General features: G+C 40.0%; 1 protein-coding gene across 4 annotated transcripts in view; it reads left to right on the plus strand.

Moving 5' to 3' along the window:
- The window catches only part of l3mbtl1 (L3MBTL histone methyl-lysine binding protein 1), a 51,344-nt gene that overhangs the window by 2,321 nt on the left and 29,367 nt on the right, over positions 1-19,656 (plus strand). For all 4 annotated transcript variants that reach the window (XM_008119069.3, XM_008119070.3, XM_008119068.3 and 1 more), the window contains exons 2-4: positions 16,322-16,485; positions 17,526-17,749; positions 18,000-18,144. In XM_008119069.3, the coding sequence (XP_008117276.1) occupies positions 16,350-16,485; positions 17,526-17,749; positions 18,000-18,144 (505 nt within the window). In that variant the 5' untranslated portion in view covers positions 16,322-16,349. The remainder of the gene's footprint in view (positions 1-16,321; positions 16,486-17,525; positions 17,750-17,999; positions 18,145-19,656) is intronic.

Consider the following 19,656-nt stretch of genomic DNA (forward strand, 5'->3'; position numbering starts at 1 on the left):
TTAAGCACCAAAACATTATGTTATACAACAAATTACAGAAAAAGTAGTTCAATACACAGTAATGCTATGTAGTAATTACTGTATTTACGAATATCACCAAAATATCACGATGTATTGAAAACATTGACTACAAAAATGCGTTGGATAATCCAGAACGTTGGATAAGCGAGTGTTGGATAAGTGAGACTCTACTGTACCTCACAACCTCTGAGGATGCTTGCCATAGATGCAGGTGAAACATCAGGAAAAAAATGCTTCTGGAACATAGCCATACAGAAAACTCACAGCAACCCAAAAGGAAGAGATTTATTAGGAATATCCTTCCATGTTTTAGTTATGTTTTTCAATTCTGTTTTCTATCATATTCTCCCTAGCAGATGGATCCATTTTGTCCAGCTAGTCCAAGCATGCTGTTCTCAACACACCTGACTCCATTCTCCATCTCTCTTTTGGTAGTAAAACCTTCCCAAATTTCTTCCTGCTGCCTTCAACTCTTTTACCTTGTCCCTATTTTGAGCATTTTATCTTATGTCTGTTGGATAGCCAAGGACCATGAGACAGGATCCCACCTTGTATAGCAGGCATGGCAAACTTTGGCCCTCCAGATGTTTTGGACTTCAACTCCCACCATTCCTAACAGCCTCAGGCCCTTTCCTTTCCCCCCTCAGCCACTTAAAGTATAGTAAAGGTGCTGAATGTTTTGATGAACTTGGCTTAGTGTCACAAAAATAGTGTCAAGTATTATCTTGCTATTTGTATGCCTTTGCATAAGACTGAAGGCTTGGGTTGCTTCCTCTGCTAGTGCTGAACAAGCTGTTGCCTTCTTTGTCACTATTATGCTTGAGATCAACCCCAAACTTGTAAAATATTGTTAATGAAGTGCTAATGACTAAAGCTTAAAGTTAGAGGTATTTAATATTAATATATGTCTCTGCTACCAAGCAGGAGCAGAGAGACTGAAAAACTAAAACATTGATAAGGAAAGCTACTTCAAACTATCGTATATACTCAAGAATAAGCCAACCCAAATATAAGTCGAGGCACCAAATTTTACCACAAAAAACGGAAAACCTACTGACTTAAATATAAGATGAGGGTGGGAAATGCAGTAGCTATTGGTAAATTTCAAAAATAAAAACAGATACCAATAAAATTACATTAATTGAGGCAGCAGTAGCTTAAATGTTTTTGAATATTTACATAAAACTAGTTTAAGATAATAATAAGACTTTAATAGGATAAGACTGTCCAATTCTGATTACCTATATACTAGAGTATAAGCTGACCCGAATATAAGCTGGCCAAGACCCTCACTCGAGTATAAGCTGAGGGGGGCTTTTTCAGCCCTGAAAAAGGGCTGAAAACTCAGCATACACTCAATGTGGGCACAGCAATTAAGATTAAAAAATATATTTTGTTTAACTCAATGGGCAGTTGCTGTCCAAACTGTTCTGAAGGGCAAAGTAGTTTTATTATTTCCCAGGCTTTTTTTCTTTATTGCTATACAGTAGAGTCTCACTTATCCAACATTCACTTATCCAACATTCTGGATTATCCAATTCATTTTTGTAGTCAATGTTTTCAATATAGCATGATATTTTGGTGTTAAATTCGTAAATACCGTAATTACTACGTAGCATTACTGCCTATTGAACTACTTTTTCTGTCAAATTTGTTGTATAACATGATGTTTTGGTGCATGACGTTTTGTAAAATCATAACCTAATTTAATGTTTAATAGGCTTCTTCTTAATCTCTCCTTATTATCCAACATATTCGCTTATCCAACGTTCTGCCGGCCCATTTATGTTGGATAAGTGAGACTCTACTGTATTTATACAACTGACTGGAAGGTGGGATTGAAAGTTGTTGTTTGCTTACACTAGATATAAGTGTGCACCAATGAATTTCAGGGGGGAAAAACAGTCTGTGCTTCATAAATTATAGCAAAGTCTTTGTGCAGATCATGAAAACTATTTAACACTCTTAAAGAAATGGGTGTGCCACAACATTCTACTGCCCTGATGTATAATCTGTACAGAAGGCTTGAGGCTAGCGTAGGACAAAAAGAAAAGAAAAGAAATGATTTTTAGTTGGTAAGGAGGTCAGGCAAAGCTTCATTTTATTATCCTGTCTGTTTAATTTATATGGTGTAGAATTAGACTCAGAAAAGGGAGATATGAATGTGTAGGAAGGAGCATAAACAATTTAATTATTGCAGACAACACCATATTACTAGTAAAAAATTACGAAGATTGGAATGATTACTGAAGAAAGTCTAGGAATAAAGTGCAAAAGTGGGTTTACGTCGAAGAATAAGAAAACAAAAAGAATGATCACAGATTTAAAATAGTTTATCAGTGGTTCTCAACCTGTGGGTCCCCAGGTGTTTTGGCCTACAACTCCCAGAAATCCCAGTCAGTTTACCAGCTGTTAGGATTTCTGGGAGTTGAAGGTCAAAACACCTGGGGACCCACAGGCTGAGAACCACTGGCTTAAAAGACATTGAAATAGTTCAAGATTTTCTATTCCTTGGTTCAGTGATTAGAGGAGACTTCAGTCAAGAAATCAGAAGAAGATTAGAAGTTGGAAGGAACTAGACAAGATCCTGAAATGTAAAAATATCTTCTTGAATATAAAAGTTAGGATTGTCCATGCCATTGTGTTCCAATTTCTGTGTATAGTTCGAAAAGTCAAACAGTGAAGAAAGCTGAAAGACAATCTGCTGGAGAAAAGTTCTACAAATACTGGCATCTACTTTCTAGAGCAAATTAAGCCCAAACTGTCTCCCTAGAACAGGCATGGGCAAACTTTTTTGCCTTGAGGCCACATTGTGGGCTGGGCCAGGAGGGAGGGCGGCTGGGCATGTGCTGAGTGGGATGGGCCTGGGAAAGGGTGGGGGAGGGTTGTCCTCCTAGCATAAGGACAGAGCTGCTCGCCCTCTCCTTATACCATGAACAGAACGAGACATGCGGCGACTGCCCTGGTCCTCCTTCCCGTTCCTCCACTCTCGATCTTCGGGATGTCCTTTCGGCATTATGCTGGAAGAGGGCAAGACAGGTGATGGCCGAGAGGGCTCTGGAGGGCTCTCAGCCGCTACGTGCCTTCCCCAGGCAGTGTTCTCAGCATAAAGACGGGGCATCTGGCACCGTCCTTATGCTGGGAAAGAGCGAGACATGCTGTGGATGAGAGGGTTTTCAGCTACTACGCAAGGAGGCAGGCCACTGTGTCCTTATGCTGAGAGTACAGGGAAAGTGAGAAGGGCCTGAGGTAAGCACCCAGGGGGCCACATCTGGCCACCAAGCCATAGTTTGCCCATGCCTGCTCTAGAAGTTAAGGTGACTAAAGTGAGACTATTGTACACGTCATGAGAAGTCTAAGACACATTAAAAAGACAATAATGTTTGATAAAGTAGTAGGCAGTAGAAAAAGAAGACTGTATTCCGGATGGATAGATTCAATCAGAAGCTTTGTGCCGAGTCTGCAAAATCTGAACAGACCTGTTGATGATATGGTGACTTGGAGGTCTATCATTTATAGAGTTGCCATAAATCAAAGCCAACTTGTCGGAAGTTAACAACAACAAATCATTTCCCCACATTTTTCCATTATTTCTGAGGATGGATTTTTGTGTGCCATCCGTTTGTGTGGCTTAGGTCTTTGGTTCTTGGAGGTGGAACTAGGATAGTCAGTATTTCTTTTCATTCATTTCAAACTGGTAGTTAGTTAGCTATTTCTAGTTGTATCTTGTCATAAACAAGAATTCAGGGTTGATTATAATGATATGTAATAAAATCAGAGTGATATAAATAGAATTCACTTTGGCATATGTGCATGGTTCAAACTGAGGGCAAGAAATGCATAGCCTCGAGATTAACTTCATGTTTGACAGACTTCTAATGAAAACATAGCAAAGAATAGCAGTGTTCAATCTTTTCAACCTAAAAACCACCTTCCAACCTCACTTCAAGGAATGAGTCCCAGTTCTAATCTTTATACTGTATTCTATTCATTTTTGTTCTTTTTCTCGCTTTTATGTCATATCAATGATGTGCTTAGTACTTTATAGCAAATAAGAGGAGAGTTCCCAGTATTTCCCTTATAAAATTTGTCACAGGGGAAACAGCAGAGAAGTGGGGATAATAAAGGAGAAATTGTGGTATATTTAACAATAGTATATATTTAGTTTAATAGGAAAATAATGTACTGTACTGTTTATTGCATCCACATTCCTTGGCTTAGTTACATTCTGTTAAGGGCAGAGCTTAGATGAGTTCATGTTTTGGACAACAGTTCCAAGAATCTCAGCTGAAGATTATTTAAAGAGAATGTACATAACTCTGTTCATCTCAGAGATTACTGGAGACCTTGAATAACCAATTCTCCACATGATTGTGAAATTCTCTTCAAGATTAAGGTCTTGAAAATCAGGGGATGTGATTTCCAGGGTGAATGGAACCCAGGAGTATTTCTTGTACCCAAAATTAAGCAGAATGGATATGAATAAGGGGAAAGGAAATCAGGATTTGATCGTGAGATAGGAAAATGTGGTGCTCATTAGAGTTTGCTTTAACAGGAGATGAAAATCCAGGTTTTATTTCTTAGAGTGTTGAAAAACCCCATTGTAGTTTAAAGAAATACTGTGTTCCCTCACTTATTGTAGGGGTTTCGTTCAAGGACCTACCGCAATAAGTGGAAATCCGCAAAGTAAGGACACTATTTTAATTTTTAATATTTATACATTATTTTAATTGTTATGTGGCCATTCTCCCCCATTTCCCCACAAAAAGTGAACCGCGAAAAGTCTGCGAAAAGTGAACTGCGAAGTAGCGGGGGAACACTGTATATGCAGAAAATTGTGAAGTCAAGGACATCCTTCTTTCAGCGAAAGACTCACTGAGTGCTGTTGTTCATTTCAGATAATCAGATGCACCCACTTTTTTTCAACCGCAATGTAGTGTTGGGTCTTATGTGATTTTAATATTACTAATCACCATAGCAGTTCTGTATGTTTTCTTAGTTATGCATAACAGAAAACATTGTCTGGGTATGGAGTTATATATTTAAAACCTGTACAGTAGAGTATCGCTTATCCAACATAAACGGGCTGGCAGAACGTTGGATAAGCCGCTCTGAGTCCCCTCGGGGAGAAGGGCGGGGTATAAATGCATGTAATAAATAAATAAATAAATAAGCGAAAATGTTGAAAAATAAGGAGGGATTAAGGAAAAGCCTATTAAACATCAAATTGCATTATGATTTTACAAATTAAGCACCAAAACATGTTTTACAACAAATCGACAGAAAAAGCATTTCAATACACGATAACGTTATGTAATAATTACTGTATTTACGAAGGCACCAAACATCTCTATCTATTGAAAACATTGACTACTAAAATTTTGACTACATATAAAGATAGAATTGCATAAAATGAACTTATAGTAATAACATTGTCAGAAGTTAAATCCGTAAAAAGTTCAGCCCTATGAAGATTTTAAAAAATCTGATCCTTTCCTGCCTAGAGAAACAGCTGTAGATATGGGCGGGAGAAAAACTGCGTTGGATAATACAGAACATTGGATAAGCAAGACTCTACTGTATTTGAGTGTATGGCTTCAGATACTAACATGATGTGGTATCAGCTGGTGGCACTATATCATACAGCTAAATTCTGCCTTACACAAAACCACACACAACCAATGCAGGTAAACTGTTGAATATGTTTTGGTGTGGGGAATGAAAAAATTAAGATTGTGTGAAGGACTCTCCACAGCCTTCACTCTGTACTATTAAATACTGTTTTGAACATACAAGCTAAGTACATACTTAAAATTCCCACTTCCAGTAAACGGTGTTAGCTGGGTCTGACGACTGGATTTAGCTCTTAATTTGCTAGATGTGAGAACTGTGCTATCTTTAATATGCATAAAAAACTGAACCTTTAAAGCACAACACAGCAGTAACATTTAATTTCCTTTAAATTACGCCTATCTAAACCTCTGCCAGACAGCAATAATCTGAAAAATCACAATTGCTTTGTTCTCATTTAGTACATAAGAAGGCTTAGTTAATCCCTTGAGTGAGGACAATATGTCAAAAGGGGCTGGTTTTTTTCTTTTAAAGAGCTGTAGAAATTCAACATACCAAGAGAAATCTCATACTCTCTAAAATTATTTGAATTCTGATCATAGCATTTCATCATGGGAAATTCTTCATATCAGTTCAAACTTTCAAATGATTACTTGAATCTGACTCACTTGAGGAACACTAGTGTAGAAGAAATTTCATAATAGTCTTTTGAAACATGCAAAGAGCAACAGGAAGCTCACACTGTCAGAAAGTGGAATCAGTTGAAAAGTGGAACTGAGGTTATTTTAGCTTGAAAGCACACCTTGGTGGCTGAAAAACACAATTAACACACTATATATCACTTTTAAATGTACAATATGACTTTAAAAAGCTTTACTATGCATTTAAAAGTGATTCAAGGAAGGGTCCTCATCAAATGAATGAATCTTGTCTGTAATTTGCAAAAGTAAGGTGCAAAAGTTGAAAAAGTGAGTTATCAAAAGGATGTGGGAAGCCGCTATTTGATTTTGGTTCTACTATCTTTTCTTTGGCCTTATTGTGACAGAAAAAAGCAGTGACATATTAGGGCAAATAAAACGCTATAAATGCTATTTTGCTGTCCTCTTCGGTTTTCTTTGTACTTTGCCTTTCCTTTGTCAGAGTTGTTTAAGAAACTGATTGGAAGGAGGAGGTAGAATAGGATTAGGTCCATGAAATTGTGGCTTGTTATAAGTAGATGGGAAGCACACTCAAGGAAGGGAACAGTTTTGCTCTTTTCAAGATTTACATTCATAAAGCTCATGCATATTGGACAGCTGTTAAGGAAACAATCCAAAGAATTTTACAACAGAATTTTACCAGAAATGCGTTTGTTGGGACTGGCAATAATGTAATCAACAAGAAAAATATTGTTTTCTTTCAAAATGCTATAACAGCTGCCCGAATAGTTTATTCCAGACACTGGAAAGAAAGTATTATTCCACCTGAAAACAAATGGTTGACCAAACTGCTAAGCTTTGCAGAATTTGATAAATTAACTTGTCTCCTTAGAAATAAAACAATACAACGTTTTCAAAATAATTGGAAGCCTTTCACAGGTAGAATATTTAAAGACTGGTCCATAATAGTGTTGAGTAATTAAAAGATTATGATAAATGTACAATTAGGTCACTTTTGAATGCTTTATGTACGATAAATTTTACACTCACACACACACACTCACAAATACACATTGCTTGATAAGAGCTTTGATAGGACAAAATATTATAAGACTCAATGTAGAGTCGGGAAGTTTTCTTTCGAATAAGATACATATGTGTTGTCAAAGGCTTTCGTGGCCAGAATCGCAGGGTTGTTGTGCATTTTCTGGGCTGTATGCTTGGAAAATGCACAACCCAAGATACATATGTTTTGCTATTATTGGAAAGTGCAAAATTACTATGGTTAATTGGTGGCTTTATATACCAATAGTTATGTTATAATGTGTACACCCTGAAAATAATAATAAAAAATGGGCAATAATAATAATAAAAAGGTTTACATTCTTTTTCTAGTGCATGTTTAGTCAGAAGAAAATCCCACTGTGCTAATTGATATTTACTTCCAGGTAGCTGTGCACAAAGGTGTAATCTAAACCTGCGGTTCTTTGCAGTGTGCTTAATCCCTTTGATTTGACTGGATTTAGTCAGACATAACTCTATATAGGATTGCACTACATGACTGTAATTCCATGAACATTTACCCAGGAGCAAAACTCACTAAACTCAGAAGGATTTACTTCAATAACCATGAGTTTAATGAGTACTGAATAGAGTCTTGGTCAGCTAGCTGTTTCTTTCTTTTAGGACAATTTCTTAGAGAGGCAGGTCAGTCGAAGTAATCTCAGCTTTTACTTCAAATTGATCAGGGCTCAGTTCTCAGGCATGAGTCTTCACAAAGTACTGTGGTGAAGCTGTTGCTCCACCTGCAGTGTTTCAAACATGGCACTTATCTGCTTCATCTGTGGAGTTTTATGAGACATGAATACTTTTGGAGGGACAAGGGCCACCAACACCTCCGTCTTGCCAGAGGTCGTACCAATTGCTTCTGACAAAAACAGAAGTGAGAAGAAGATCATGTATGATTTTGAAAAATGGAGGAGGCCCTAAAACAAGGTGAACAGCATGCCTTATTTTTGAAGAGATTTTTGTATCCCATTCTGAAGATTATGTTCTCTATTTCTTTAATGGAGAGTGGTGGAACAGGGTTTCCAGGGATACAACAATGGTCTTGAGGTACCTCATGTGGTTTGCAGACTGTGTTATTTTGACCTGTGAACTAGATTACATTTTCAACCATGTTTTTTCACCATCCAACCATCTGATTTCTTACCATGCAAACAAACATCCAGTAAGATGTATTGTGTGGAATAGTGGTTGCACAGATATAGTTGGGACCTGTAGTGCCTGTCACTAGGAATGAACAGTACATCATTTCCTTATCCTTATGCAATCTTGTGGCAATATGCACCCATTTAATGTTTACTTTTGTTGTTAGATACCATTTTCATTATTGTCTTCAAAGTACCACTCAAGCACAGCAAACATTTATATAATCCTTAAAAATGTCCAACACTAGCAACACAATAGCCTTTTCTTTAGTATTATTCTATACCTTTGTAATGCACTTGCATTCTCCCACTCTTTAAATGTGTTTTCTGGAGCCACCCACACAACTAAATATATGTCTTTCCCCTGATTTTTTAAAGCTGACATTATTGTGGGAATAGGAAAATGATGCTACATTTTGATAAAGTAACTATATGATAAAATTCAGAAATATGTGAAAACCAAAAGCTAGTTTTAAACCTGCACATTTAAAGTTAACTGAAGCACCAATCTAAATGTTTGAAATGTTCCACGTGTGTTCATAGAATCATAGAATAGTAGAGTTGGAAGAGACCACATGGGCCATCCAGTCCAACCCCCTGCTAAGAAGCAGGAAATCGCATTCAAAGCACCCCCGACAGATGGCCATCCAGCCTCTGCTTAAAAGCCTCCAAAGAAGGAGCCTCCACCACGGCCCCGGGGAGAGAGTTCCACTGTCGAACAGCTCTCACAGTGAGGAAGTTCTTCCTGATGTTCAAGTGGAATCTCCTTTCCTGTAGTTTGAAGCCATTGTTCCGTGTCCTAGTCTGCAGGGCAGCAGAAAACAAGCTTGCTCCCTCCTCCCTATGACTTCCCTTCACGTATTTGTACATGGCTATCATGTCTCCTCTCAGCCTTCTCTTCTGCAGGCTAAACATGCCCAGCTCTTTAAGCCGCTCCTCATAGGGCTTGTTCTCCAGACCCTTAATCATTTTAGTCGCCCTCCTCTGGACGCTTTCCAGCTTGTCAACATCTCCCTTCAACTGTGGTGCCCAAAATTGAACACAGTATTCCAGGTGTGGTCTGACCAAGGCAGAATAGAGGGGGAGCATAACTTCCCTGGATCTAGACGCTATTCCCCTATTGATGCAGGCCAGAATCCCATTGGCTTTTTTAGCAGCCGCATCACATTGTTGGCTCATGTTTAACTTGTTGTCCACAAGGACTCCAAGGTCTTTTTCGCACACACTGCTGTCAAGCCAGGCGTCCCCCATTCTGTATCTTTGATTTCCATTTTTTCTGCCGAAGTGAAGTATCTTGCATTTGTCCCTGTTGAACTTCATTTTGTTAGTTTCGGCCCATCTCTCTAGTCTGTCAAGATCGTTTTGAATTCTGTTCCTGTCTTCTGGAGTTTTAGCTATCCCTCCCAGTTTTGTGTCGTCTGCAAACTTGATGATCTTGCCTTCTAACCCTTCGTCTAAGTCGTTAATAAAGATGTTGAACAGAACCGGGCCCAGGACGGAGCCCTGCGGCACTCCACTTGTCACCTCTTTCCATGATGAAGATTGTCGAAGGCCTTACTGAAATCCAGGTACGCTACATCCACGGCATTCCCTGTATCGACCCAACTCGTAACTCTATCGAAAAAAGAGATCAGATTAGTCTGGCATGACTTGTTTTTGGTAAATCCATGTTGACTATTAGCAATGACCGCATTTGTTTCTAAGTGTTCGCAGACCACTTCCTTAATGATCTTTTCCAGAATTTTGCCTGGTATTGATGTGAGGCTGACCGGACGGTAATTGTTTGGGTCGTTCTTTTTCCCTTCTTGAAGATAGGGACCACATTCGCCCTCCTCCAATCTGCTGGGACTTCTCCCGTTCTCCAAGAACTCTCGAAGATAATTGCCAGTGGTTCTGAAATAACTTCCGCTAGTTCCTTCAGTACTCTTGGATGTAGCTGGTCTGGCCCTGGGGACTTGAATTCGTTTAGAGTGGCCAGGTGTTCCTGGACAACTTGTTTCCCTATTTGGGGTTGGATTTCCCCCAATCCTTCGTCCATTCCATGTTGCTGAGGTTGAAGATGGCTTTCTTTTTGTGAGAAGACCGAGGCAAAGAAGGCATTAAGTAGTTCTGCCTTTTCCCTGTCCCCTGTCGCCATCACCCCATCTTCTCCTTGCAATGGCCCTATCGCCTCCTTTTTCTTCCTTTTTCTACCAACGTAAGCAAAAAAGCCTTTTTTGTTGTTTTTTATGTCCCTGGCAAGCCTGAGCTCATTTTGCGCTTTAGCCTTGCGAACCTTTTCCCTACAGGTGTTGGCTATACGTTTGAATTCTTCTTTGGTGATTTCTCCCCTTTTCCACTTCTTGTGCATGTCACTTTTGAGCTTTAGCTCAGTTAGAAGTTCTTTGGACATCCATTCTGGCTTCTTTGCACTTGTCTTATTTTTCTTCTTTGTTGGCACTGTTTGCATTTGCGCCTTGAGTATTTCACTTTTGAAAAACTCCCATCCATCCTTAACTCCCTTGTTTTTTAATATCAGCGTCCATGGAATGCCGCTCAGTAATTCCTTCATTTTTTGGAAGTCAGCTCTCTTAAAGTCCAGAAAGCGTGTTTGACTTGTCTTAGTTTCAGCATTCCTTTGTATTGCAAACTGCAGGAGCACATGGTCACTTGCCCCTAAGGATCCAACCACTTCAACTGTATTGATCAGGTCTTCCACATTTGTTAAGATTAGATCAAGAGTTGCTGATCCCCTTGTTGCCTCTTCTACCTTCTGGACCATAAAATTATCTGCAAGGCAAGTGAGGAATTTGTTGGACTTTGTACTCTTGGCTGAGTTTGTTTTCCAGCAGATATCGGGATAATTGAAATCGCCCATGACTACTATATCTCTTCTTTGTGCCTGTTTGGTCAGCTGTTGACAGAAGGCTTCATCAAGTCCTTCATCCTGACTCGGAGGTCTGTAGTAGACACCCACCACAAGATCTTTTTGAGTCCCGGTTCCCTTGATTCTTATCCAGATGCTTTCAAGCTGGTTTCCCGGATTACAGTCTTGCATTTCTTCTGCAGTGTAACTGTTTTTGACATATAAAGCTACCCCCCCTCCTCTCCCCTTTGTTCTATTTCTGTGAAAGAGGTTATAGCCCTCAATGGTTAAATTCCAGTGATGGGAGTCATCCCACCAGGTTTCAGTGATGCCTATGACATCGTATGTGTGGTGCTGTGCTAGGAGTTGGAGTTCGTCTTGCTTATTTCCCATGCTCTGAGCATTAGTGTAAAGACATGTAAGCCCCTGTGACCTCCCCTCGAACTGTTTATTTGGGATTATTGTGCTCTCTGTACTTGGTCCTTGCTGTGTTTGTGCAGCCCTCCGTTTAGCCTTTTGGCGGTTCCCTGTGGTCGTGGGTAATATAGTGTTCGCCAGGCTGTTGTTCCCCTCCCCCAGTGGATCTAGTTTAAAGTGCACCTGATGAGGTTTGTGAGTCTGTGTGCAAAAAGATGTTTTCCTACTTGTGTGAGATGCACCCCATCGCTTGCCAGTAGTCCATCCTCTTGGAAGAGTAGACCATGGTCAAGGAAGCCAAAATGCTCCTCTTGACACCAAAATGTGAGCCAGTTATTGACCTGTACTATTTTTCCGGCCCTTGTAGAGCCGTGTCCTACAACGGGGAGGAGGGATGAAAAGATCACATGTACATTATACAGTTTTAGCTTTGTTCCCAGAGCTCGAAAATCATTTGTGATCTTTTGAAAAGTATGCCTAGCGGTGTCATTGGTACCTACATGAATCAACATAAGGTGGGGAGGGTGATGGGGCTTTAGGAGCCTGCTGAGCCTCTGAGTGATATGGTGTATTTTTGCCCCCGGGAGGCAGCATGTTTCTCGAGTCATCCCATCCGGTCTGGAAATGATGGCTTCCGTTCCTCTAAGGAGGGAGTCACCTACTACCAAGACCTGTTTCCTTTGAGGATTGACAGGGTCCCTTTTGTGCAAGACAGTGTGTATGTCCCCTGAAGAGTGTTCCTGTTGAAGTGAATCATGTAGATGTAAAGTGTTGTCCTCCTCCTCAACATCCCCAGTGCATTCATCAATGACAATCCATTGAGATACATCCGAGAGCCCATTACTCTCCCAAGGATGTTCCTGTTGCTCCTGGTCTATGATTGGGGATGGAGCATTTGCATGATTACATAAGTGTGACTGTGGTGATGCACTGTCCCCGTCAGGGCTATCCCCTGCGCATTGATCCAGGGTGGTCCACTGAGTGGTATCTAAGAAACTGTGGTCCTCCACAAGATGTGTTTCCTGATTGTATGTTAATGATGTAAGAATTTCAAATCTGTTGTGTAAATGCAGCTGAGCAGAGGAGTTCTGCGGAGGCTGCCTCGTCCTGGGTCTCCTTCTATGGGTGACCTCCTTCCAAGCCTGAGGGTTGTCTACTTTTGAGTTGATCTCCCCATAAGGTTCCTGATCATGGTCTTGGTGGTGTTGGTGTGATGCAGGCTGCAGATCTACAGCAGCGTGTTGTGCAGTGTCCAAAAAGAGCTCGAGTGCCTGAATGTCCTTAAGGGTCTTAATACGGTGCTCGAGCTGTTGGATCCTCTGCTCCATCAGAGTCATCTGTTTGCATTTGGAGCAGTTGTAGTTGTCTAGTTTTTGTGTGAAAAAGCGGAACATGCCACAGCTGGTGCATGTGATGGGAATGTGTTGTGTGCCTTCAAGTCGTTTCTGATTTATGGCAACCCTATCCAGAGGGTTTCTTGCAAGGTTTGTTCAGCGGGGTTTTGCTTTTACCTTAATGTACCATAGACCTTCAAAATAATGGTTAGTGTATGGCTTGCTGATTTAAAAGACTTTCTCTGCATAAACAAGTTTTGAGAACAGAGACTTTGAATGCTGCTAACAGATGGGTCTCGGAACAGCATGAACATGTTTGCACTGAAACCGTTGCTTTTAATAAGCTGATTGGGAAGAAATGTCTCAAGTGGGTTTTATTACTACAAGATTTTAACACAAAATGTTGTGTGGTCCTTTCTTGTACTAAAGACTGCTCTTCAAGTAGGTACTACTAGGTTAATCCTGTGCTCCAGGATTAGATTGTCTAATATGTGGCTGACATTGGAAAGTGTTAGCAGCAGCAATAGCAGCAACATTAACATTATGTCATGTTTATAGGCAGGAGACTATAGAGAAGCTGGTCCTTTTTACATTTTCTAAAATAAGATAAAGTAAAGGTAAAAGTTCCCCCTGGCATTAAGTCTAGTTGTGTCCAACTGGGGGGTGGTGCTCATCTCCATTTCTAAGCCAACATTGTCCAAGGTCATGTGGCCGGCATGACTACATGGAATGTCGTTGCCTTCCCGCTGGTGCGGTACCTATTAATCTACTCACATTTACATGTGTTCAAACTGCTAGGTTGGCAGAAGCTGGGGCTAACAGTGGGAGCCCACCGCACTCCCCGGATTCGAACTGCTGAACTTTCGGTCAGCAAGTTCAGCAGCTCAGCGGTTTAACCAACTGCACCACCGAGTAGTCAGTAGTCTTTCTTCAGAGTTTTAAACTACCAGTTGTTACTTCTGGATCGGGAGGTTATATTAGTACACCTTTACACTCTATTCTGATCTGTATGGTGATAATAGAAATCTACTGTGGAAAAAGTCAGGATTCTACTACTGCTGAAATAGTACAAGTAGAATAAATTTGAATAAAATTGCTTGTGATGCAATTTTTATTCTCCTTCTATTAATCATAACAAAAGGGCACGGCTTAGTGCTGAACAGATCTGTTCTCTGGCTGTTAAACTCACTTCAGCTTCCTCCCATATCTCCCTCTAGCCCTCTTGACTGCATCTAGTCATTAGTTGTTGCTTGTGTGTTTTTTCTCTCTAGGATGTTCTTTTAAAAATGAATCTGAGTTCTCTAATTGTCATCCCATTCCCATGCCATTTATTTTAATTTGTCAGCTGCCTTGATTACTGAAATAAAGGTGGGAAATAAATAAAGATAATGGCAATTAATAATCTCAAATGTCATATCCATGCTTACAGTGATGAGCATTGCTAGTTCCTGCCTTACCAGTCCATTACTTTATGCAGATTGAAATGTGGAAATCGGTTCTTTCTCAACCCTTTTATCCTGGAGGAAGCTTTGAAATAATTCTAAGGCCTCAGGGAACATCCGCATAAAAATGACCATGTCTGCAGTTAAAAGAGAGATTTTTCACATCAATGACAACAATCTCTTGTGGAACACAGAGTAATTGGTGTGGAATACAACGTTTTCAGGGAACCTTAGTTGAAAAACCTGGGTCTATCTATAATGCCTAGGGGCCCAATCATCATAAAGAGTCATAGTACTCTATTTCACTTTAACTTCCGAAGTAATATTCCATGGGATATTTAGAATTCTGAGATAACTCTAGTACTTCACAAAACTACAAGCCTTAGGATCCATTGAATGTTACCATAAAAGTTAAAGTAGAGTCATACTAGTAGCACTATATTTATGTATCTTGCTTTTGACTGGCAATGTGTAAGCAACCATCCCCTCAGACATGGAGGGAAGGCCTGTGTGTAGTAGTAGTAGTAGTAGTAGTAGTAGTAGTAATAATAATAATAATAATAATAATAATAATAATAATAATAATAATAATAATAATAGCACTAGCAACAAGATTTAGGCAAGGAAGGCAGCATTATATACTTTACAGGATAATCATACTTTCTTGAGTCTTCTGGATGCACAGTTCTCCTTTTTCTTGTTCTATATATAATTCTTACTACCATTGCTACTGGGTGATCTCCCCAGTAACAATGGTGGTAGGAACTGGGAGGAAGCTTTCAGATTTGCAAAATGAACCAACAGGCCTCGTGTGGTTTGAAGAAAACTTGTGGACCATACCTACATTTTTTAAAAAAGAGAGATTTATATTTAAGGTGTTCTTAACATCCATCCTTGCTTCTGAAGGCACAGGTGGCTTCAGCTGCTTGGAGCATCTTTTGTCAGTTTGGGTTGATACACCATCTGGGCTCCTACTTGGACTGCAGTATCTTGTAGCTTTTGCTCATGCTCTGGTAACCTTCCATTTCTATTATTTCAACATGTTGCATTTGAAAATGGGCCAGAAATATCAGTTAATCCAAAACAGTGCCAGCTAAATTGCCAACAGGTATTGCTGATCTCTCTGATTTGTGGTAGTACTCCACAATATTCACTGACAGCCTTTTCTTTTGGAGAACCAGTTCAAATTCTGCGTCTGAAACTTTGAAATTCAGGCTCTCTAAATCTAGACCTATTTGCAAGTTTTTCTACTAAGAATAACTTATTATTTTTTCTATTATATGGTTTTTTTCACCCATCATTTTTATTTGGAGAATTGTTTCCATCACAAAATTTGTAAACAGAAATCAGTGTTCCCGCACTACTTCGCGGTTCACTTTTTGCGGATTTGCTGTTTTGCAGTTTTTCTATAAAGTCTAAAAGACTATTATAAATCATAAAAAATTACAATTTACAGTCTAAGGAAAGGAGGAAGGAGAAGCCAAAGGGAGAGAAAAGGAGCCCAAACAGCAATGGGTGGAGAAGGAGGTGATTTATCAACACACAATTGGTTGATAAAGACTTAAAATAGTGTATAACTACTAAAATAATGTATAAATATTAAAATAAATATAGCATACCTACTTTGCGGATTTTCACTTATTGTGGGTGGTCCTGGAACCTAATCCCCGTGATAAGTAAGGGAACACTGTATACTGAAGCAGAACTGTGTTTCAGTTTACATATTAGCATAGACCAATAACATTGGTTTAGTTCACACTCTGTTGCAAACTCAACAAATGTTTATTAAGTTCTTCCCAAATGCTCATAGGGGTCTTTTTTTGCTTTTCTTATTATGTTTCAGTTACATTCTTTGTGCTTAGGGCAAGGTGATGGATGGGCGGGCAGAGATGGAGGTTATAAGAAGCACACAAGGGAACATGACAGGGGAGGTCAGTGTCCATTTGGTTGCCAATGAAAATACTGTGCAAAGTGCCCATTTACCAGCAACTGCGTTCATCATACCAGGTAGGTGCTCAGAAGTCAGTTTCCATCCTGAACTGTCGTTCTGTGTTCTTCTGTTATTTTTCTCTTTTCCCCCCAGAAGGAAACACACAAAACGAGCAAGTTAATTTTCTACATAATCTGTGTGTTTTGCCTTTTTTTTTTTTTGCTAGTTGTTTGATTTGGAACTGAATGTATTTACAGTGTGAATTTGTAAAAAAAAAAAAAAGTTCTATTTTGATACAGCAGAGCTTGCTAGAATCCCTCCTCCAGTGAAGGGCTTTGGTGATCCATTTACCCAGACATACCTTTGACCTACTGAGCAAAATATAAAAATTAAAACATGGACTAACCTTGTAAGATGATGAGGTGTAGATACCTAATGGTATTAATAAGTAGTGAAAGCCAGAATTACATCAGAATCAAATGATCTAACCTAGTGTAGACATGTATCTTTTTAATCTCAGATTTGCTCTTCATCTTCTTATCAAACCATCTACAAAAGGAAGGAAGAATACTTTCTTTATGAACTCTGGCTCTAACCTATTAATGAGAACAAAACAAAAATGTTTGGCTGCCTCTTAGTTATCAGAGTTTTTGGTTCGGAACAAAAATGACCTTCCCAATAATCAGAGTATAAAGAAGGAAGGAACCTTGGCAATGATGACAATTTCTTACCGGATTCTCCCTATGGATTAAGGAAGGAGATAACAGATTAAAATACAGCAATAAATTGACATAACAGTTAAACAATACATAATTAATTGATTTTACTTTGGATCTCTATATTGGAGGATTTGTCTTCATATTCTCTTCCAGTATTCAATCTTACTTGGATAGCTAAACTGTATCCCTCCCAGATGTCAAAAAAGTTGCTTTTTGATCACAACTTCCAGAATTGCCCAGCCAGCATGACCACTGATTATGCTGACTGAAGGAGTCTAATTTATACTCCAAAACAGTAACTTTTCAGAGATTTTGTTCTTCCTTTGTTGTGAAATGTGTCAGCTTGGATATATGGATAGTCTTGTCATGCGCTTGCTTTTTTTTTCTCCCATCTTGAGCAAACACAACCACTGTAAGCCTTCCAACAAGCACCTTAGAAATCCAGCGTTTCCCTCGAGACCCTCAGAAAAATATAGGGGCAGAGAGGCAAAGAGAGGGCACAGGAAGTGAACCCATCACAGCAACAGTCATCCCACAGATCAGTGGTGTACAGACCTGCAACACCATCCGGGTTCTGGAGTGGAAGGATGGGGTGGCCACTCTTCCTGGAAGCAACCTAAGGGTAGGTGGATGACACCCTTTTCCTAACCCTAAATGCCTGTTCTTTGACAGGGAAGACTGGGATAGTGTTGAGTGTGGGTTCACCAAATGGTTGTGTGAGGATAGACAGGATGATTCGTATTGCTTTTCCTTATGTTTCTTGAATGAAAAAGGGGAAGCAGATGTTTTGAGGATTTCTCCTTTTTTAGCACAATACCGTCATACCCAGATTTGCCTTGTTCTCTTTATAATGCCTCTCCTTTTTGATGCAGTTTCGGATAAATGAATATGGAACATTGAAGGTGGTCAGTGCTGACAAGATTTCACCGCTGGAGCCCCTGAGGGATTGCAATTCAGAAAGAGATGGAGATGATGCAGTGGCTCTCATTAGCAAAGACAATCCAACCATAGCTCAAGGTGAGCATTAGTCATTGATAGGTGTTCAGAACTTCGTAAATTCTTTGCATTGTGGAAGTCACTGCTGGGACATGGAGACAATGAGAATGTTGGGAGGTAAAATTACATCTTTCTTGATGTTTTACTGATTTTGTATGTGGTGGTTTATAGAGAAAGAAATATCTTGTAGATCCCATGTATTTTACACCATCATTGTGTTCATAGTTATTATGACTTTTTTGTCACTTGTGGAGAAATGTTCCATTATGCTTATATAGGTGGGCCCCCCATGTTCCGGACCAGTGCCTGGCTGCTATGCAGGACTGGATGAGGGCTAACAGGCTGAAGCTTAATCCAGACACGACAGAGGTCCTCTTGGTCAGTCGTTCGGTCAGTCAGGGTATTGGTTGGCAACCTGTGCTTGATGGGGTTACACTCCCCCTAAAGATGCAGGTCCACAGTTTGAGTGTCCTCCTGGACTTGGCACTGACAATTGAAGCTCAGGTGTTGGTGGTGGCCGGGAGGGCATTTGCACAATTACAGCTTGTGTGCCAAGTGCGACCGTACCTCGAGAAGCCTGACTTGGCCACGGTGGTCCACGCCTTAGTTAACTCTAGGTTGGATTACTGCAATGCACTCTATGTGGGGCTGCCTTTGAAGATGGCAACTTCAATTGCTTCAACTGTCGGCAGCCATGTTATTAATGGGAACAAATTTTTTATAGAGAGCAAACAACCCTCGGTTCAGGTCCAGCTTATCTTTGAGATTGCGTCTCTTACTATGAACCTGCAAGAATCTTGAGATCTGCCGGGAAGGCCCTCCTCTCGCTCCCTCTACCGTCTCAAACATGGCTAGTGGGAACGAGGGAAAGGGCCTTCTTCTTGGTGCCCCCCCCCCCCCCGCGGTTCTGGAACTCCCTTCTGAGGAAAATTAGATCAGCCCCAACACTGGCCATATTCCTAAAAGGGTTGAAAACCTGGCTATTTCAGTGTGCGTTCGACTGAATAGGCATACTTGACGCTATCCCTCTCCCCATCTACTGCACTTTACCCATCCCCATCTACTGCACTTTATCTGGCCCAGCTCTAGAGATTGTAATGATTGGACACATATATATTTTATCATCCTACTTTGTTGAATACCTTAACAGTGCCTCGATTCTGGTTGACTGTTCACTATGTTTTATTGTTTATATGCTTGTTTTATTTGCTTATTATATATGTTTTTGTTTTAAATGCATTTGATTTTATTCTGTATTGGGCTTGGTCCCCATGTGAGCTGCCCTGAGTCCCCTCGGGGAGATAGGGCGGGATACAAAAATAAAATAAAATAAAAATTATTATTACCAGTACCCATTGTTACTTAACAACATGGAGAAGATTTTGGCTCTGCCAATTTTATATACGATCTTTGCCCATTACATTGGATCACTTTAATACATATTTTGTCAGTGCCAAATGGAACATGTTTTGTGTTTCAGAGAGAGTACCCCAGTGGCACCAGAATCTAGGTTGGCCCCAAAAGGATTTGCCA

The sequence above is a fragment of the Anolis carolinensis genome, chromosome 4 (genome assembly GCF_035594765.1).
Source record: "Anolis carolinensis isolate JA03-04 chromosome 4, rAnoCar3.1.pri, whole genome shotgun sequence".
Lineage (NCBI taxonomy): Eukaryota > Metazoa > Chordata > Lepidosauria > Squamata > Dactyloidae > Anolis > Anolis carolinensis.